The sequence below is a fragment of the Taudactylus pleione genome, unplaced genomic scaffold, assembly GCF_031769625.1.
Source record: "Taudactylus pleione unplaced genomic scaffold, aTauple2 ptg000560l, whole genome shotgun sequence".
NCBI lineage: Eukaryota > Metazoa > Chordata > Amphibia > Anura > Myobatrachidae > Taudactylus > Taudactylus pleione.
Genome location: NW_028284962.1, coordinates 1,612,372 through 1,635,542, shown reverse-complemented (window position 1 = coordinate 1,635,542; position 23,171 = coordinate 1,612,372). Strand labels below are relative to the sequence as shown.

At 42.2% G+C, this 23,171-nt stretch overlaps 1 protein-coding gene across 3 annotated transcripts in view; it reads right to left on the bottom strand.

The window, feature by feature from the left end:
• The window catches only part of REXO1 (RNA exonuclease 1 homolog), a 126,887-nt gene that overhangs the window by 62,577 nt on the left and 41,139 nt on the right, over window positions 1–23,171 (bottom strand). For all 3 annotated transcript variants that reach the window (XM_088452953.1, XM_088452954.1, XM_088452952.1), the window contains exon 2: window positions 16,027–17,615. In XM_088452953.1, the coding sequence (XP_088309079.1) occupies window positions 16,027–17,615 (1,589 nt within the window). The remainder of the gene's footprint in view (window positions 1–16,026; window positions 17,616–23,171) is intronic.

The following is a 23,171-nucleotide window of genomic DNA, read 5'->3' as shown; positions in this document are numbered from 1 at the left end:
GATTTCAATAGGATCTTATATTTTTAGTAAATTTTGTTGATAATTACATGCAAAAGAAAAAAAAAAAAAAAACACCCCGCCAAGATTAAGAAGCTTGAGAACAATTGCAGCGTCCACCTGTGCCTGGTCCATGGAGCAGAGACTGGTATTATTCGCTTATACTTTAAACATTGAGATATTTCCTAAACCCATAATTCTAACTATTAAGTGATGTTCAACAGTCAAACAGTAGACCAACATATACAGTATCTTTTTCTGATCCTCAGATTAATTTGCAACAGCAGGGCCGCAACTAGGGGGGGGGGGGGGGGGGCTTGGAGGTGCACGTGCACCGGGTGCGCCACTGCACCAGGCACCAGTGTCCTCCAGCCCGGCGCCGCAGGGAGGCTCCAAGCCGGACACCCGCATAGATATCACCAGCGGGCGCCCGGCTCCTTCCCTGCAGCGCCACGCTAGCCGGAGGCTGGAGTTCTCTCCTGAACTCCAACTTCTGGCTCTCCCCACGGCCCGGGCACTATGGGAGAGACATCATGACGTCTCTCCCATAGTTCCGAGGAGCAGCCAGGTGGACCGGACGGCGGCGGACACAGGAGCGGAGTTTGGGGCATTGCAATAAGGCCACGGCAGGGGCATTACCTCAGGGGGCATTACTAAAGGTGCACTGCTGAAGGGGACATTACTATGGGGGAATTACCAGGGGGTGCGCCAAATTACTGTCTTGCCCCGGGTGACAAAAATCCTAGTTTCAGCCCTGGCAAAAGTATTGTATTAAACAGGTGTACATTTGATTTTTTTCAACTGTTATAAAGTGAAATTATATTATTGCCATTACAACTATTGACACTGTTGCTTGATGATTTACCAATTGAGAGAAAGTTATGCTTTTATCTTTTGAGACATTCTGAAATTATATTGTTGCCATTACAACAATTCATGCTATTTTGTTTAATGATTTGCTAAACATGCAGTAACATAACATAAAAACTTCTATTGCACAATTCATTTTTGTGACAAAACAAAATTATACTGCTGTCATGCCAATTATTTGTTGCTTTACGATATGCTAATAGTGCACTTATGTACAAAAACATATCTGACATGTTACAGACATGAATGTAAAATACAGAATTATGGTATAACATACCTTTTGATAATTATTTTTCTTCGTGGTCCATAGGGTCCACAGGAATTACCTTGGGATATATAGTTGGATAGCATCCAATGCACCAAGCAGCAAAGCTTTGGAGCTCCCAGTATGCACTGGTCCTCCTCCCTATATACCCCGCCCCCAGCCACAGGCATTCAGTTCGTAACCAAGCCTCACGGCAAGAGACAGAGGAGAAAGAAGAAACATTTCACAAGAAAACACTCAACAAGTAAAGAGGGAATCTGTGATATAAAGTTTAAGAACAGGTCCATCTGAGGCCAGGTCTGTCAGGGTGGGTGCCCTGTGGACCCTATTGACCTCGAAGAAAGAATCAAAAAAGCATGTTACACCATAATTCTGTATTTCTTCTTCGGGATCCATAGGGTCCACAAGAAATACCTTGGGACGTCCTAAAGCAGTTCTCTTCAGGGTGGGGACGCTACTGAGCAGATAGGATGCTTCCTTTGGGCAGCGGATTCTCCTGGGAGGCATACGCATCAAAAGCATCGAACCTTATAAAAGTACTCACAAGAGACCAAGTGGCTGCCTTGCAGAGCTGTTCAGCAGAGGCACCCTGCCTTACCCCCCACGATAGTCCGACCGAGTAGAATGTGCAGTCACCTTGTCAGGAACAGGGAGATCAGCCTGAGAGTAGACCTGAGAAATGGTCATACGAAGCCAGCGAGACAAGATTTGTTTGTTTACTGGCCAATCTCTTTTGTGAAAACCATATAACAAAAAGAGTGAATCCGACTTCCTGATGAACTTGGTCCGATCCACGTAGATCCGGAGGGCTCGATCCACATCAAGGGAAGCCTCACCTGTAGACAGGTGAGGATTTAAAGGCTGGGACTACAATTTCCTCATTAATGTGAAAACGGGTAACAACCTTTGGAAGGTAAGCCCACCTTGGTACGAAGGACCGCTCTATTTTGATGAAACACCAAATATGGAGAGCGACATGACAAAGCTGTCAAGTCAGACACTCTGCGAGCTGAAGAGAAGAGGAGAAAGTCTTCGCCGTCAGCCATCTCAAGTCCACCTTATCCAAGGGTTCAAAGGGATGCATCTGCAATGCCCTGAGAACCAAAGACAAATCCCACTGTGCCACCGGTGGGAGGAATGGAGGTTGCAGCCGCAGCGCCCCCCTGCATGAATGTTCTAACATCCGGCAGAGGAGCAATCTTGCGCTGGAACCAAACAGTCAAAGCCGAAACTTGGACTCTCAAGGTAGCCAAGCGAAGATTAAGTCTAATCCAGCCTGGAGAAAACCAAAATACCCTGGATATCTTAGGGTCATCTCTCTTGTTGGAACATCACAGAAAAAATGACCGCCAAATCCTGTGATAGATACGAGCAGAAGCAGGCTTCCTTGCTCTAAGCATCTGTATCCCTGAAGGAGAAAACCCCTTGGCTTTTAAGACTCAAGAGGCAAGCCGTCAAAGCCAGCCGAGGTAAATCCTGGTATAGACAGGGACCCTGCATTAATATGTCGAAACCGGATAATTGGGTAAGACAGAATCTGTTTGCAATCAGGAAAACCTGCACGACGCCATCTTGTGAATGGCAGCAAGACTCCATTTTAGAAAAGAAAGCTTACACAAGCGCCATTTTGTCAAAAATACATAGTACACAAACCACAGTGCAAAGTTGCTAAAAGTAGCACGAACAGCTTTTTAATAATCTTCCCCAAACACATACCGACAGTGTTCAGAATACATAAAATAACTTTTCAACACATTAAAATCACCACAGACTTATATTTGAGCAACAGCAAGGCAGTGGTGTTTTTCCCGCATACATACATTTAAAAGCAATGGTCCCGTAACGCAAAAAGGATAATTATTACTTGGTTTAAAGGCAGTATATAAAGAAATGAATGTTTTCTGTAACTATGGCTTAGTAAATGACAATTGGGACTGTGTGTGGAACCGTACTGATCTACTCTGTTTCCACAGCGTTCCGGTGACATCAATATGAAGATCAGAACATGCGGCTATGAAATATGAATGTTAGAGAGAATAACTATTTGAAATGTTGTAAGCCATAAGCAGCTTAGATTTGCATGTGGGGGATGCAAAGGGAGGTTGGAGACCTTTTGTATCCATTTGAAATTGTCCAATAAATGCCCTGTAACAGATTTCTAACCCTTACCAAAGAACAATGACATTGTGTAGGCTTGTTTACATTTTTGTCCAAAGGACTGGTTATTCCAGTCTAATCAATAGAGATAGCTAACTGGAACTATAACCTAATTAACAGTAGTTTCAAGAAACCAAAAGGATACTCCCTTTCTGATGACCTCACAGGTAAAAGGGGGCGGGAACATAGCATGCACATTCTGAGAACACACAAGCCAGCAGACACACTTGCAGACCTTTGGAAGAGAGAGGTTCCCTCCCTCACAAGACAACGGAAAATGGGTCTCAGTTCCCCTGGGTTATAGCGAAGTATAAATTGTGCAATATTTAGCCTATTTGGATGTCTGTAGCTATTTTTGGTGTTAATCTGTTATTAGCTTAGCATGGTTTGTGGTTTGTAGCTTTCTAAGGATATTCATGAGTCTGTGTTAGCATACAGTGGATGATATGTTATCTAATCTGTACTTTTCATCTACACTGTAGGGTACAATAGTCTGTTATCAGCATGCAGGAAAGGGATTGATTATGGAGTTTTTGTAATATTCGTAAATGATTGACGCTGGTTGATTGAGATCCTCTGGTGAGCTGTTTTAGGGCCTTCCCATGTGCTCTGTGTTAGGGCCTTCCCATGTGCTCTGTGTTAGGGCCTTCCCATGTGCTTGAACAATATCTCTGCTTGGGAGAGATAGGCTTGGTATGTGTTGTACACTCATGAATGTAATCATAGGGTGGTATCAGTTATATATTATGGAAGTTGAATTAATAACAGCTTTGAATGGTCATAAGTAATTGCCGTGTGGGTCAGATAGGTATATTGTCTTCAGTTTATTAGAGATGGCTACTTCCATGTGGGGTGAACAAAGGAAATTATAATTCTACCCAGTTATGGTGTTGTATGGGTCAGATAGGTATATTGTCTTTATTATAATTGTGATCATTGATGGATGTATGATTTACAACTTAATGTGAGTTTTCAAATTGGAGTTTGCCTAGTGATCATGAGGCTTGCAAACAAAGGAAGAGCATGTGCTTCAGCCCTTCCCCCTCCCCACGGTCTAGTGGGTACTGGATGAGGTCTGTTGTAGGATGGTATTGTTGTATATTGGAATCAGCTTGTGTTGTACATGTTGGAATATTAAATGGTGCAGTGTTTGCCTGATGTGTTGGCATATGATATTCAGCTTGTATATTTAATTAACTATGGCATTATGGGAGATTTCAATGAGGTAGCTTCATAATGGAGTTTGTTTGTAGACCATGCGGTTTGGACAATAGGGCAGGAAGCATTCCCAACCCCCCTCACACACACACCCCATCACCAGCCATCTTGAACATGTGCTCTCAGCAGACATTGATATCTCTCTCATTGTATTTTAATGTCTCTCTTTCTCTCTCTCTCTGTTCCCTGTCTCTCTGTCCTGTCTCCCTGTCTCATATTGCTCATTGTATTTTGATCTTTAATAACCATTTCATGTATATTAACTGTACCTTATGACCTAATGTTTGTACAATTTATTTGCGCTCATTATTAGATCATAGCGTTGTAACATCTGTACTTTTACCTGAATAATAATCTTTAGCGCGTTGGACCGCTATTCAACTGTCTCAGTATTTCATTAATGGTATAATCAAACATAGCGCTAATTAGCGACATCTTGTGGTTTTAGAAGGTATAGGCAGGTTTTATTTTAGAGGTTTATAGGCAGGTTTTGTCTTAGAGGTTCTAGGCAGGTGAATCTTAGAGGTTTAGAGGCAGGAATGTATTAAAAGGTTTATTTACAAATTCAACAAATAGGTCCTGCCGCAGAGACAGTGGAAACGGACTGTCTATTGATAGACGTATCAGATCCGCTAACCAATGCCTCCTGGGCCAGGCAGGAGCTATTAGTATCATCCTGCCGCCTTCCTGTTTGAATTTTCTGACGACCCTCGAGAGAAGGGAGAATGGAGGAAACAGGTATGCCAAGCTGAACTTCCATCTCACTGCCTGAGCGTCCATGAAGGCTGCTGAGGATCCCTTGTTCTGGACCCGGACTTGGGGACCTTGTGGCTGTGACGAAGATGCCATAAGGTCTACGTCTGGTATCCCACCTGTCCACGAGGACTTTAAATACCTCGGGATGAAGGTCCCATTCTCCGGCGTGTATGTCCTGGCAACTTAGGAAGTCCGCTTCCCAGTTGAGAATACCTGGGATAAACATTGCAGATATTGCACGAAGATGGCATTCTGCCCATAGCAGAATCCTCGCCAGTTCTTCCATGGCCGCTGGACTTAGAGTGCCTCCTTGATGGTTTATTTAGGCCACTTTTGTCGCATTGGTCAGACTGAACCTGAACAGGCCTGCTTTGTAGAAGGTCCCGTGCCAACATAAGTGCTTTGTGCACTCCCCAAAGCTCCAATATGTTTACAGGTAGATTACTTTCTTGGACTGTCCACTTTGCCTGAAAAGTGCGACTACCCGTCACTGCTTCCCATCCTCACAGACTTGCATCTGTGGTTAGAAATAACCTTTACAGGATCCATAACAGATGACCCATGTTTAAATGAGTCATCTCCAGTCACCAGGCTAGGGAAAGGCGGACCTCCGGTGAGATGTGACCCATCTGGGTTTTTATCTGATGATACTGACCATCCCACTGGGCCAGGATCCACAGCTGTAGGGACCTGGAGTGAAACTGGGCATAAGCCACCATGTTGAATGTGGCTACCATGGAGCCCAGCGCCTGCATCGCCAAGTGAACTGACACGGTTTGCTTGCAAAGCACTTTGTGCACATGAGCCTGCAGTGTTACAATCTTGTCCTCTGGAAGAAGAATCCTCTGTTTCAAAGAGTCCAGCCATGCCCCCAAGTGCACCATCTGCTGAGTTTGAGAAAGTGATGACTTTTTCCAATTGATTACACAGCTGTGCTCTTGTAAGCAGACAATGGTCATCCGTAGATGACATTGTAACATCTCCTGAGATTGTGCCAATATCAGGTCGTCGTCTAGATATGGCAGTATCCCGACTCCTTGTCGTCTGAGATGAGCCGTCACAACCACCATTATCTTGGTGAATACCCGAGGGGCCAGCCCGAAGGGTAGAGCCTGAAACTGATAGTGTTGCTGATCTACTGCCAACCTGAGAAAGGCTTAGTGAGATTTTGTAATCGTGACATGCAGATATGCATCTTGTATGTCCAAGGAGACCATAAAGTCCCCAGGCTCCATCTCCAACACAATTGACAGTAGGGTTTCCATGTGGAATTTGGGCACTTTGATAAATCTGTTGAGGGATTTCAGATTCAATATAGGGCGGTGTGACCCAATGGGTTTTTGAATTAAAAACACAATTGAATAGTAACCCCTTCCCTGTTGCATCACAGAGACAGGGAGTATAACACCTGATTCCAGGAGGGCCACAATAGACTCCCAGTAGGCCGCGGCCCTTACCAGGTCTGTAAGATGGGTTGTGCCCACAAACCACTGAGCGATATGCCTGAGGAATGTGATAGCATAATCCAGAGAGATTAGGCCTCGTACCTAGGCATCTGTAGTGGTCTGATGTCAGGTCTGAGTAAACTGCAGCAGTCGGCCTCCAACCCCGACATCCTCCAGGGGGAGGCCCATCAGACAGTAGGCTTAAAGTCTGGCTTGGAAGAAGGGCGTTTGCCTGACCAAGACCCTTTGGGCTGTAATCTCTTGCCAATTTGTTTGGCTGAGGACTGCCTGTTAGTCCTACCTTGTGGACGAAAGGACTGATATATGGCTGCCTCTTAGAGGTAGTCGTGGATGGTAATTCCGCTGACCTTGGTGTTGCCAAGGAAGTCATATCATCCAGTCCTGGACAAAATTGTACCTTCCCTGAGAATGGCAATGATTACAGAGCCTTCTTGGATCCTGCATCAGCTTTCCAAGTCTTAAGCTAGAGGGACCTGCGGGCTGCCACCGAGTTGGCCGAGATCCTAGACCAGTGATTCCCAACCTCGGTCCTCAAGGCACACTAACAGTCCTGGTTTTAGTGATATCCATGATTGTGCACAGATGGTTAAATCAAAATAACTGAGGTACTAATTAAGTCACTTGTGCTCAAGTATGGCTATCCCTTAAACCTGGACTGTTAGTGTGCCTTGAGGACAGTGGTGGGGACCCCTGTCCTAGACGCTAGGACACCTGCATCGATCCCCGCCTCCACCATATACATAGCTGTTTCTAGCAATTGGCCAAGAAGAGCCCACTGTTCCCTAGATGGGTCAATCATAGACGCCTCTAGTGCCTTACTCCATTTCCTCTAAAGCTTTAGCTACCCAGGCTATAGCCGTAGCGGGCCTGGTAACAGCTCCCGACAATGAAAACATTGATTTTAAATGATTATCAATCTTTCTATCGGTAACCTCTGTTAACGAGGATGCTGCTGGGATGGGCAACGTAGCGCTTTTGCCAAAGTAGTCACATGCGCATCTATTAGTTGGTGGAGTCTCCCATTTGTTACAGGCTCCTGGAGCAAATGGATTTCAAGAGGTCAAATTCTTAGTGGGCTGAAAATGCTTATTAGTAGTCTCCCATGTTTCAGCCATAAGATTAGTCAGCTATCCAGACAGAGGAAAATAATCTTTAGATACCAACTGGTGCCTAAAGACTGTCTCATCATCTATCAGAGAAATTTCCTCTACTTCTTTTATGTTGAGACCAACTCTAACCAGTGAGGGAACGTCCACAACTTGATAATCCTCTATTTCATAGACTGATTCAATGCTCTGAGTCTCAGAGTCTGACGATATAGTTGAGTCAATATGTGACACCTGACGAGACCTTCTCTTATGCCTCTGCTTCTTTATCCCCACTGGCTTCTCCACCTGTGGAGAGAGTGAGGATGGCAATACACTGACTAGAGTGAGCCGCAGCGTAAGGCGTGACAGCCACCATTTGTGGCTCCACCGTTGATACAGATGCATTAGATATATGCTGAAATAATCTGTCACATCTGCTACATATTTCATCAACATCCTGATAAGACAGGTTTGTAGAACAGAATTTACAAGACAAACCAACTGGTAAGCTCACATCCTGCTCATTACCTTCAGAATATTATATCAATGATTGAGGTACACAGTATACATGCAACATAATAACAATGACCCCCACACACACTGTCAGATAGATGAGGAGAGACACAGTGATAGCTTGAAAACAATACGCAGTGTACAAGTAGCAGCAACTACCATACAATCACATACAATGCATGAATACGCATGATTGCAACATCTGGGGAGCGCCTATCTCCCCTAGGCTGCGATTTTAGACACTGCACTACAAGGTGGCAAGACATGTACTAGTGCACTCTAGTGTGTTTTACCACCCGTCCCCGGCAACAGACAATACGTTCCCGGTGGCCTAGTGATGAGTCGTCCTGCACAAGCAGCTGCCCACTGATGAGTCCCAACACCAGAGGTAAGGGATTGCTTAGCGCACTTACCTGCATCTTCATTTCCCCGTCCGCAGTCCCAGGCCTCAGCAGAAAGCCACTTCCCAGCCCCGCTGAGGCCTGACGAAAACTCAGTGGCACAAGGCGGATTCTGCTGGCGTCAGCGGAGGTAGCAGGAGTCGCAGTGCAGGTGTCCTTTACGGCGCCTAGCACCATTAAACTCTGAAAAATAAATGCGACTGCCTGAGCAGTCTCACTGTAAAATCAGGTGCACTTGCCGTGCACCAAACGAAACAACTGAATGCCTGTGGCTGGGGGCAGGGTATAGAGGGAGGAGGACCAGTGCATGCTGGGAGCTCCAAAGCTTTGCCGTTTGGTGCATTGGATGCTATCCAACTATATATCCAAAGGTAATTCCTGTGGACCCTATGGAACCCCAAGAAGAAATCTAAACCTCTTTTGTATTATACACCGTCGTTGACTGAAATTTACACCAATTACTACCTTACCATTCTCACTGGCTGAAGGGACTGCCGACACTGACATCACAACTAGGCGGGCAAATTTAAATGCCCGCCCAGATGTCAGGCCAATTGGCAAGTGTGTGTGTGTAGCTTACAAATTGGAAGTTTGGATGGCGGATCGGTCTACTGACCGATCCATCGTTTCAGTGTGTACCCAGCATTATTCAGAGTGCTGTTCCCAGTCCATGATATATCACCTAGTATTTTTTTCACACAGTTACAATTTAGTATCTGGGATATTACATTTTTAATACACATGGAACATAACTAACATCCAATGGACATTTCCTGCACATGGCATATGTAAACTTCCCAATACAGGTTGAGTCTCCCATATCCAAAATGCTTGGGACCAGGGGTATTTTGCAGAATGGACTATTCTGTATTTTGGAATATTTGCATATCATAATGAAATATCTTGGGAATGGGAACCAAAAATACTCACAGAATGCATTTATGTGTTATATACACTTTATACAATTAGCATGCAGGTAATTGTATACAATATTTTCAATAATTTTGTGGCTCAATCAAAGTTTGTGTACAGAAATGAAATAATTTATGTTTCATATACACCTTATACACACAGCCTGAAGGTAATTTTATAATATTTTTAATAATTTGTGCCTTAGACAAAGTTTGTGTACATTGAATCATCAAAAAGCAAAGGTTTCATTATCTCAGTCATGCCAAAATAATTCCATATTTCGGAATATTTGGATATGGGAGACTCAACCTGTATATGTTTGTTTTGTTAATAGAAATGTATTTGGTACTTTTTTTTTTTTTTAATATAAATAAAACAAAATCTAGAGTTTCTCTTCATACACCAATTCATTTTCAAGCGTGCCCCTAATATGAGTCTGCATTCCTCTCTTTTTGATTTTGAGTAAATATTGAGAGGGGTATTCAATATGAAACTTTAACTTCACTGCCGAAGTTAACGTTTCATATCGGAGTTTTTACCTGTGTTAAAGTATCGGGCGCGCTCCCGCTTATACCCGTATTCAATATAAAATTAACGAAAACGGGAAACTCCGAATTTGGATTTGCGTAAAGTTACGAATTTTTCCTTAAAAAAATTGTAAGACCCCCCTAAAGTAGTAAAAACATGGGGGATTACTATGGGTACCCCCGTTTTAGCCTTTAATTGAAAGTCGGGGATTTAGAAAGCCGCAGCAGGTGTTTTTTTCCGACATTGAAGAAGTGATGCAGAAGAGCACTTAGGTTATTTTTTTTGTTTTTTTAAGTGGTCCCATCAAATTTGGGGTACATGAAAATGGGTACTAGCATATTTTGATGTCCCTAAAGTAAGTTTTTAAAAATTCTGCATTTGTGCACCTGCCGCTATAATTCTATTCTATAAAACACCTGCTGCATACTTGCAGAATAGCCCTGAACCCATTTCCCTATTGTTTAACAATTTTTTCCCCTTTTTTTTTTTTAACCCCAATTTTTCAATAAATTTTTTGGGGTGTCCCTATTTTTTTTTTTTTAAACTTTTTTTGACACAGTTCATTTTTAAATGTCATTCCCAGGGGTGCAGGCTATTTTTTTTAAGCCTGCACCCCTAAACCCCAATTCTGCACTTTTTTTCGTCACCTACTCAATGGTGAAAGTTATCCCCGTTTTTTATCGAAGACTTTTCAAAACTGCGATAAGTCTTTGAAATTGAATACGGTGTAAAAGTCAAACCTGCGATAATGACGTCAAAAGTGCGATATTAAGGCAAAAACGATGTTATCGCTCCCATATTGAATACCCCTGTAAGTCTTTTTTTTTTTCTTCATTTTTGATACTGGACTGTAATACAGTGCAAAAATCTGAAATGTTCACGTTACTATAAAATGGACAAGCCCGTACATGAAAGGACTGGCAAAAGGGTCCAGTCCAGTAAAAAATTTGGAGTGGCGTTTAATGCATGTGAAAAAGGTCACTGAATTCACCCCAGTGAATAACAGGAGAGAATGGACTTGTATAGACTCTAAATACAGAACGGTAGTAAAACAACAACCACCGCATGGCAGGATAAAAAAAAACCTAAAAACACACACAAATGGGCCTATCCATTACCAGACTGAACAATCCGACCGAAACCAGGAGGTTTTGGTCTCATTGTTCACAAAGTCGGGTAACGGATAGCCGGCAAGGACCAGCGATGCGCGCGCACGACTGTCTACTGAACATGCCTGTCAACCTGACGACGCTCATCAGGTTTGGCATGTTCAGGGGCAGGAGGTCGGGCTCCTTCACTGAATGACGTTCAGTGAACGCCGTTCAGTGTGGGCACCGCACCTCGGTGACCTGAAGGTCTGAACACTAGACGCTCAGACTTTCAGGACGCCTAACGGATAGGCACCTTTAGGCTATGAGATATAGCAGACAATGCTGTGACTTTTGTACCTTGTCAGCAATAAGCAGGCTTTTCATAGAGGAAAAAGCCTGCCAAAGATCAAATTACTGAATAGAAGCTCCTTTCCTACAGGAGGTCTAGTGCTAAATACAAAAAAAACCCAGTTTATTAATTATTATTACCAGTTATTTATATAGCGCACACATATTCCGCAGCGCTTTACAGAGAATAGTTGACCATTCACATCAGTCCCTGCCTCAGTGGAGCTTACAATCTATGTTCCATATCATATGCTCACACACATACTGTACACACTATGGTTAATTTATGTTTGGAGCCAATTAACCTACCAGTATATTTTTGGAGTGTGGGAGGAAACCGGAGTACCCGGAGGAAACCCACACAAACACAGGGAGAATATACAAACTCCACACAGTTATGGCCATGGTCTGTGCTGCCTCTATAGATATACAATGTCTAAAGCTAACCATACACGGTGCGATATGCACCGTGCAACGCGATGGGGGATCAGACATCTGACATATCGGGCGGTCCCCACACGGTGGGATCGCACTTTGCATCCCGAGATCAACTGAACCTGCAGTAAGATCTGGGGGTGCGAAGCGCGACGGGTGCGCTCTCTGTCCGATGATATCCCCTTACACAGTATGGTAGAGCAGCCAAATCGTACCAAACAATCGGATCGGCTGCTTTATCGCACAGTGAATGGGCACCTTAAGGTGGTGCTAGGTAAGGGGACTCTGTAATGTAACAACTCCTCATAAGATCCTCAATATCTGCACCTGTGGGTGGCAATGTTGCCACTAACCATCGCTCTTCTTTGAATCCATAGCAGGCAAGAGGAGTCTGCTGTCAGTCACAGCTCTGGAGTGCAATCTAAACACGAGGCTGGCGACTCAAGCAGCATCACCTGGTGTGTGTATATTTTTATGTGGGAGCCAATGTTTGTTTTTTCATTGGTCACGCACACCACAAAGCCGGATAGTGTGCCTTGGCAATCTTGTGTAGTGTGCCTCCAGTTGAAAAATCACTGAATTAGGGAATGAAGGAGATATAGAAGATGTGGAACCAAGGCTTCATTCAATTGTTTTCAAACAGCTCAAGCTATGGCACCTCTGTAACCCATGGTTCCACATGTACAATTTCTGACACATTTAGTAACTTACCCACCAGCATTAAAAAAAATAAAAAAAGAGAAGATGCATGCTTTTACTAGCATGATTTATTTTACAGCCAGTAAAAGAATAGCTACCACCACTGTTGGTTAAACACAGTTCATCAAACTCAATTGGTTTTGCCATGCTCGGGCCGTATCCAATTAGATGCAAAAACGTTTAAGTTTACACATGAAAAAAAAGCACTGTTCTTCCGAATGTGAGAGTTTTGCATCTGCAGTTATACGCACAATCCTATAGCAAAAAGCGATGCAGCATTCCTCCCAAAAAAATACCTTGGTGTTAGCAGCGAAAAGTACAGGTGAAAATGGAAAAATTTGCCTGTACCTCAACAAAAGGTCAAGCTAGGTAGGGTAAACATTATAGAAGTCTACTAGGGGCCATAATCACAGGGTTTGGGCTCAAGTAGCTGTTATATGCATTTTTCTCTAAACACACCTAACAGATATCTGCAGATCGAGTGATCTGCAGATGATTGCTTATGCACACTGAACCACCATCATCTGTCACCTAGGCGTGTGTCCCGCTGTCCAGGTGGCATGTGGCGCGCCACCCTCCCCGCAGCCTCTGCTGCAAGTGTACAGGTGGTCACCTGAATACCTGTACACACAGCATGATGCCCCAATATATCGGCTAAATTATTGGGCATCGCCTGTGCAGCACAGCCGACGCAATATGTTTGTGAATGTCGTCGTTAACAGACATATCGCTGGTACACACTGGCTGATGGGCACACAATATAATGGCCGATCAATTGCCAGTGTGTACCCAGCATTAGAGTGAAAAATGTTAAAAAACAATATTTTTTGGTAAAAATAAATGCTGTAGTTAAATTGAGAGTACATTAAAATTGGTGTACGTATTTTTGGATTCATTACCCGCCACTTTTAAAAAAAATTCAAAAAATACACCTGTTACATGCACTCCTAAAAATACTTGTCACATCCATACAGCCCACAAAAATATCATTCCCACTACTTTAAACCCATTTCCCAACGCTTTTTACCCCAAAAATGACATGTCATTATAGGCCATATTAAGCTAATTAAAATGTTATTTTTATTTTTGGCTAAATAGGCATTGGGGGGGAAGGGGGCGTGTCCATGGGATTCTGAACCAAGTCTCAACTTTTATGGCTAAAAATAGGGGTTCTGCACAACTTTTCACCTGCTCCGAGATGGTGAAATGTTTTTGCTGCTTAGGATAGCACGAAACGCATTTTTAACAAAAAGTTTGCAGAAGTGTAAACTTTTCACAGCTAATTGGATATGGCCCGCTGTGTCACTGGTAGTTTTTTTTATTTTAACAGCCAGTGGTAGTCTGGCTAAGTGAAGCATGGACTTCACTAACAGAATGCCAATTTTGGTGAGCCGTGAACAAAAAAAAAAAAAATATTTACCTGGGGTACAGCATGAAGTATGGAAGCATAAATCCAGTATATAGAACAGTCACCTGCAGATCTACTTTATGCTCATTAAGTAGATCTGTAGGTGAATATTCTACAGATGATCATTAAGCAAGTAACTGGCCGTAGTGGAGCACAAGCTCCAGACGCCGTCCGCTGTGTATCCAGCAGCTGTCTATGCTGACAGTCTGCCGGGCAGAGGCGGGCTGGCCCGGGGGGCAGGGTGCCATGTGCCCCCAGGGCCGCAGCACCATGCGGGCCACGGGCAGACACTGTCTCTGTGACACAGCTGCACCGCGCATTTAGCGCTGACCAGACAGAGCTCGGTCAGCACTGCACAGTGAGTGAAACACACAGCCGCCAGCGCCTGCAGCAGTGTGTTTGTTTCAATTAGCAGCCAATGAGAGTCTGTCAGACTCTCATTGGCTGATGCGCTCACTGCAGGAGCCGGGCTGGAGCTCACTCATGAGCTCCATCTTCCGGCACCCGCAGTGGGTAATCAGAGACGTCATGACGTCTCTCCCATAATGCAGAGTGGGCCGGCCTGGGAGGACAGACGGAGGAGCGGATGGCGACGGCGGGAGCAGGGATTCAGGTAAGAGTTTTTTTTTTTTTTTTAATACGTGCGTCTACTGGGGGGAGAGGCACTAGAAGGGGAGGGACAATTACTGGGACGACAACTACTAGGGGCACTACAAGGGGGGGGCGACAACCAGCAGGGTCACTGCCTCAGGGGGACCACTACTGGGGGCACTGCATAGGGAGGGGGGACCTCCACTGTGGCCCCTGCAAGGAAGGGGGGGGGGGGGGACTGCTACTAGGGGCACTGCAAGGAACGACGACTTATAGTAGGGACACTACAAAGGGGTACGGGGACTACCACTAAGGACACTACAAGAGGGGGGGGGGGGGGAGACCACTACTGGGAGCACTGCATAGGGGGGGAGGGTCTCTGCAAGGTGGGGAGAGAGGGGGGACTACTACTAGGGACACTACAAGGGGGGTACTACTGGTAGGGGCACCACAAGGGGAGGGTACTACTACTAGGGGCACTGCATGGGGGACCAATACTGGGGGCTCTATATAAAGGGCAACACAGGGGGTACCGCAAGGGGGGGGGAGATGGGACTACAACTGGGGCCACTATTTAGAGGGCACTGCATAAGTGTTACCACTACTGGGGGCACTATATAAGGGGCACTGCATAGGGGGTGCCACTACTGGGGGCACTACATAGGGGGTAACCTCTAGTGGGGGCACTGCATAGGGGGGACCACTACTGGGGGGCACTGTATAAGAGGCACTGCATAGGGGGATCACTACTGGGGGGCACTGCATAGGGGGGGGATCACCACTGGGGGCCTGAATAAGGGGCACCTCCCCTGGGGCACAAAGGGCACTATGACAGGGGGCATTGCATAAGGGCTCAACTACAGGGGACACTGCATGTGGGCATCACAACAAGGGGCTGCCCCATATCTTTATTTTTACTTCTCTTTACTTTAATCCCATATGGACCCACTTCCTCCCTGGAACACTTGAGGGGGGGCGCCGTAGCACGCATGTGCTCCGGGCCATCCTGGCTACACGCTACTCCTCTGGTTATGAGGCTGCCAGAGTTATGTCAACCACTTTAATAGTACAAATTAGGAAACTGTTGTGCCTGGGAGCTCTACACACATAAAACATTTTCAGTCTGGTCGATGCTTTGAAGTATCAATTATTTAAAAGGCAATACCACCTCATTGCCTTTTAAATGACTGCTACACGAACATTGGCCAGACTTGCAGGGAACAAGCTGATGCCCACAATTCGCAGGCTTTATTCATGTTTCATCATGCAATAGAACATTTTACCTGTTTTCCCATTCTGCCCTTGTCTTCAGTCTTAACATCTTGTGACTCATTAAAAACTCTCAAGCACTCCTCCAAAGGGTCTGGATCAGAATCAGAGTCCAAATTTTTTTCAAGGTTGCCATAATCTATCTCAGAGGAATCTACAGAGGAAGTAGAAGTCCTACGGGAGGTCACTTTGCTTCTTTGTGTGCTCTTTTCACCTTTCTCAGAATTTGAAATACTATTTTGCAGACTAGTTTTTTTGTTTTCATCCTCCTCACTGCTCTCATCACCAAATAAATCCACATGGCTTAGAGTTCTCTGTTTTGGTTTAGCCTTGCCAATTCCTTGGGCAGGCTCCTTGGACTTTACCAAAGATTTAGATTTTTTTACTTTATGTTTCCCATTATTGACATCACCTACTTTACCCCTTGGGTCTTTCTTAACATAAGTACAAATTTTATCCTTGCCTTTGACCTCACTGTTTTTCTTGATACATTTGGCTACGGTTAAAGATTTCCCTGGTGAAGTTTCTTTTTTAAGTTTTTCACTTTCATTCTTTTCTGGTGGTCTGCTCTCTGTTTTTGTCTTCTTATGATCCCGCAATTTGTTTTCCCGATTTTTAACATCTATGTTTCCAGATTTCTTTTTAACAATACCTTTTGGTTTTTCTTTCTTTCCCTCTTTACTAAGGCCTTTGCTCTTACCAGCGTCTGCATTCCCAGAAGGCTCTTTTACAAAATCCTTCTTTTCATACTTTGGGTTTATAGGTTTTAGTGATTTTTTATTAAGATCTTTACTGTGTCTCTTTATGGGTTGTCCAATATCGCCCATGTCATACTGGACAGCAATCTCTTTTACCGTACACTTGTCTGTAGCACCAGACTTGGAGGATTTATCAGTTAATGAAACACTCTGTTTTGTCCCAGAAAGGAGAAGCTTGCTTGCACTTGGAGAATACAGAGATTCAAAATCCTCTTCAGAATCAGAAAATTTAGCCTCTACTAGCATCTCTGTAGTCTGGTAACATGGCTTCTTAGAGGAAAGAGCGTACCCTTCATCCTGGCTATTGGTTCTCTTCCTTTTGGTCACCTTTTGGTGTTTAACCTTACCTAAATGTCTAGCAGAATAGTTTGACATAGGATCATACTCCATATCTGTGTGAGGTTTGGAATTATCAATTACATATTTGTTGGTCTTGTACTTAGAAACTGAAGTCACTGCTGTTGGAACATATTCCATTAACTTGCTTTTACTTTTTTCATCATCTAAATCATCTAATGTATATTTACATGGCTTGACCGAATGAGCCAGTGGAGTTGGGTTATAACATGAACCACTGGTCCCAGAGCCCCCTGGATCGTACTCTAGAGGAGAAAAGGAGTCCGATTTTACAGATTTTTTTAGAGGGACATTGTAGTCTTTCTGTGTCCCCAGTAGTTTTTCATATTTCCTCTGCTCCCTCTCCACCTCACTCTTGACTTCCTCAATGGCTTTGTTGACTCTTTCCAGTTCCAGTATATCTTGGCTGGGCTCCGAACCAACACCCAAGATGCCATCATCCAAGCAGGGGGGTATAGTTTGGAGTTCAGGACTGCAGGGATCATACTCTGAAAAAAGGAATACAATAACAGTGAGTAAATGATCAAAACAAAAAATTATTTAATCTTTCAATTACAGATATTAAAAAGACAAAATTGTCCAAACTACTGATATCAATCATCTAGTTATAACCTCTTCCCCAACTACTTTTTGTGTGAATTGCTACTACAGTAATAATTTTCCCATAATACTGAAACAAACCTGGTTAATTAGTGTTCACGCCAGGCTGTTTTAGAAGGGTGCTGCACCCTGTCCGGTTTTATTAGGGCAAGTGTGCCCTGCCCTTTTATCAGTGCCCTACTAAAACAGCCTGGCCACTGCCGTTCTGCCAAACGACATCTAGTCACATTAAGGGAGAGCTTGGGGGAAGCCCAACACCTATGTTGGTGCTGCGCACACCAAACATTAGTGATGCCACTGTACGACCCCAATTTCGACATCTGCGGGGCCGCACCGCCCCCCCCTTCATTTGAACTTTAACTATTGGTCTGTGGTCCCTGTTATTTAACCCTCTACTGGCACTGTTCTGTTGTGACTTCTTGCCCCCAAAGAGAATCACTTCTATAACGTTAATGTGCATTTCATCCAGGTAAACTAATGCCATCTTCCATATCTGATGCCTTTCACTGCAAGAATAGTCTGTATTGAAAGTTTGTTTTCCAACTGTGAGGCTGCATCTTCCCCCACCATTAATTAGCTTGTTGAACAAACTGCTCAAACATTCCCTCCCACTGTACCAGCTGACCTAGCTCCTCCTGCAAAAGGGATTCATTTTAAAGCATGTCATCTGAAGCATGGAGTTAGAACCGGAGTTCGGACTGGATTTGCACTTTTGAATACTTTCTAACCAAAATTTAAACCATTTCACAAACAGCAGCACAGGAATGCTGCCACTCTACCTTCATTTACACTCCCCTGAGACTGGGTTGGGCTGCTGTATCATGCTGCAGCCAAATCGAACGCTACAAACTGCTGGATGCGACAAGATATAGGGTCCTCCTGTTTACAGCACTTTTTGATCTGAGCTAAAGACACTGGAGTGTTGTGCCGAATACGGACTTTATTAAGGAAGCGCAGCGAGCGCTCTGGATAACACAAGGTGTTTACAAAAGACCCCGGTTGACACTTCATGCTGGATTAGAGCTGGATTACACAGGAGCCCGACGATATTGCTGGAGCAGGGCTGCATGAGTCAGGCTATCTCCCAGAGCAACCCCGTGGTTCAGGTACTCCACGTGCGGCTATAGCTTGTGACATCAAGAGCTTTATAAAACAAATACTTACGTCTTTTGCATAATTGGAACTGTATGCATGTGCGATTTCCACAGAACTTTCTGTATGGGATACTTTCCACATATAAATATGCAAGTGGAGCACCACTTAATTATTGGCAATATCTAATTGTTCCATCAGCTGGTTTTTTTTCGGGACTGTTTTTATTCAATATATTGAATGCAAGTACATAGATCGATTTATCCATATTGTGATCTTAGTACTATAAATACTCCAAATGATATTTAATGAAGTGTATTGTGATATATGCATATTGTAATTTGTAATTTGTGATTACATTAATGTTATTGGGAAACCCGACTGCTATCTTAATTTTCTGCCATCTCACAACTGGGCTCTATAAATAAGCGCAGTCCCATCTGTATTTTGCGGTTTATCTTCTTTTGGGTGTACACACACCCTGATATTGTGGACTAGCAGCTGGTATGTTAATTACAGAATTTATTCTGTGGATATAGTTAAATAATAGAACAAATATAGAATTTAACAAGCTAGATGAGCGGCAAAGTCAATTGTTTTCTGTATTTAGTTTTCCCATATATGCCTTGGGTCCTTGTATGGCTTATCTCCCACAGTGCAACCTTCGTAGTGCGCCCACCATGGCTGCCTCACCTGGTACACTCGGGGATGGGATGAAAAATACATGGACCTGACTATTATGGTGGGACCCTACTCCTAGCATCAGGATGCTGCAGCCACACCCATTTTGTGTCTTCTAGGCATAACCTATTCCACCCAGGGTAATCCTACGTAGTGCGGCCAAGACCACTGCCTCATCTGGTACCTTTTGTGGGTGGAATATATAACCCATTGAAGTTAATTCCCAAAATGTCTGCACCAACCCTGCAACATGCTTATTATGCTCTCTAGGTTTCGATTGATTTTAATTATCTCTGTGGTTTTCTATTTTTTGCAACACCAAATCCTTGTACAATGTACCATGTTTTCTGATGTCTGTAAAACAACTTAGTCCTATGGGAAAAAAGCACTATATAAATATTATTATTATTAATTTTAACTCATATTTAGGCTTCAATTGATTTCAAGCAAACAATCACAGTGGGGGCATATCCGGTGGATTACAATTTTTATTAAATCATTTGGAGGCTAATGTGGGTAACCCATCGATACAAATTCATATCTGCAGTCACCATGGGCAACCATTAACTATTAAGGGGCCTATCCACTATGTGACCTGAAAAACTGAACGTCTAGCGTTCAGTCCTTCAGGTCGCCGGGTGCAGTGCTCGCACTGAACGGTGTTCACTGAACGTCATTCAGTGCAGGATCCCGACCTCCTATCTAGGAACATGTGGAACCTGACGATTGTCGTCAGGTTGACCAGCACATTCCATAGATAGTCGTGGTCGGCAAGGACCCAGCGTGCATGCACATCGCTGGTCCTTGCCGGCTATCCATTAGACGACTTTCTGAACAATGCGACCAAACCTCCTGGTTTTGGTCGGATCGTTCAAAAGTCTTGTAATCAATAAGCCCCTTTAATCTACAAGGCGACTTTTTTCAGCCTGAATGTGTCATATTGATACTTTTTATACGAGTCTCTTCACAATTTACATCTTTTAGACATTATGAAACAGAATGTGATCCCACACAAGAGAATATAGAATACAATGTATATTTGAACATATATTAAATGATCTTAAATAGTTTTCATTTGAATATTTTCATTCCAAGTAATTTAAGGTACATGATATCAAAAAATAAATAAAGTGAAATAAAAAGATTTTCCAATTACCGCTGCCTTATTATTATGATATTTCTTTTACCACTGATATATTTCCCTACTTCGGTACTGATCATAATATAAATATAACCTCAGTCTAGTTATTATAACACTTGGACCATAAAGATCCTTTCTTCTTTTATCTTTAAGATACACAGTGTTATTTGTGCTAATAAACTATTTTTCTTATGATATATCGAGTTGCATTCATGAAAGGAGAGTAATAAATGAATCACAAGTAACAATTTATTCATCTGTGTTCTTTTCCTCTTACTATACACTGTTGCCATTGAATAAAGTTACCACACATTATTCTAGTTCTCTCCGTTTAAGCCATCCAGTAAGACATAAAAAATTGTTATACTGTGATACCATTCAACCAGTTCATGCGTCACCATGTGTTAAAGAATAGAAAATATAATTATTAATTCAACCTATCATAGGTACATATTTTCCTCAACCTTTACAAACACTGCAGGGTGCATAAAGTCTCATTTTTAGCATCATAAACTGCAATGCTGGTAAAGTAATGCTGCAACTCTATTTGTCATTACACGTGTTACATCCGTGCATTCAGTGATTACTGACAAACATATGTTTCCCTCAATAGCATCACATATATTAATTGTGTCAATAGGGAAATTCACAGGGATATATTTACTAATAATTAGTGGAGCTCTGGTTAGCTTCACGCTTTACATGCTGTCATGCATCAGGCAGCGGTATAAATGGAAACGCCGACAGGCGTTTCGCATAAGGCTGCTTTATCAAGGCAAATCAACCAGAGCACTATTTCCTGTGACCCTATATACCCTTAACCTCTATCCTCATTGGTCCATTTAAACAGTCTCATTAGCCCCCCATCCTTTCACAGGCTCCACAGTGTATCATCAGCATCCCTTCATAGAGCGGCTGTCAGTATTGAACGGAAAGTTATTTTAATCAAAGCCGTTGAGTTCCTGACGTCATGTCTCTAATTAATTAAAATACTCATAAACATAATACATATCAAATATTCCCTCATATGGTTAATGGTCTAATAAAATCCCTTTCAAATAATTTTATTAGCGATATTTCATGAATTCTATTTTAGTTGTTATACCACATATCTTATAATTAGTTAGTAATACATATATAATATAATTAATTAATATGGTTTATATCACAGATTATCCATCATCATTTAACATATACAGATTTTCTCTTTCCACTTCTCATAATATAATAATTTCCTGTACAATAAATAAAATACATAATCTAAAATGACATCCACACTATACCATTCTACAATACTTTAACCACATAATAAATATATAGTGAATAAAATTATTAAATAAAGTGATATTGAAAACTCCCTATTCACTAATGTGTATAATTATTGTGCATATTTAGTAATAATTATTCCTCACTAAATGTCCATTGTGTTATACTAAAATATGAGTGATTTAAATAAAAATGTGTATATAAAAACTAACAAATAAATTATGTGCACAGTTCATATTAAAATAATAAACCAAACTGTGTAAACTTATAAACATGTGTAAAATTGAATAAATAAATGTATAAAAAATGTATATAATGTTGACTCCCTAATAAAAATATATATACACAGAAGTGATTTATGTGTGGAAAATGTATATTCCAATAAAAAAAAACTCTGGATGTCAGATATACATACAGATTTATAAGGTCAATGTGTATATATAGAGAAATAAAAAAAAAATATATAAAAAAAAAATAATTACCATTTTATTCATTGCTACTTATAAGAATATTTGAATATCAAATCAATAATCTTTATATCTTAAAGATAGTTCTGAAAGCTTATCAAACAAATAACTAAATAATTTCTGTTGATATCAAAAAGTATATATATGACATGAATAATTATCCATTCTATAAATGGTAAACTTTCATCATGAATATTCATAACACAAATATAATAGATCCAACTCTTATCCATATGTTTTTTAGATACACATCCCTTATTCTATAGGTTTCCAGGGACCTGGAATTTCCCTATCCTCATTACTAGGTTCTGGGTATAAAGAATGTGTATTCAATATATTTGAGTGTACCATATTTTATTATAGGAAGGCAGTATATTGATTACTTTCATTTAGTCCATGAGGTTCGATACTATCAGGAACATCATTCTTGCTTCCCTCATTAGCAATTCTTTATGCATGTCTCCTCCCCCTATTCCTAGTTTGATTTTCTCTATACCAAAGGCTTTCAGATGACTTGGGTCACTAGTGTGTTTTTAAAAAAAAATGTCTAGCCACACTAGTTAGTGGTTTAGATTTAGATTGATCAATTTTAGCATTAACATTCCCAACATGTTCTAGGATCCTCTGCTTCAATTGTTGGCTCGTCATCCCTATGTATTTAAGGTTACAAGTACAATATAAACAATAAATTACTCCGATGGTACTGCAATTTTATGTATTCCTGAATTACAATAGTATTTCCATATCTGTCCATGGTTTCTTTTTTTTATTCTCTATAATTACATGCCTTACATCTA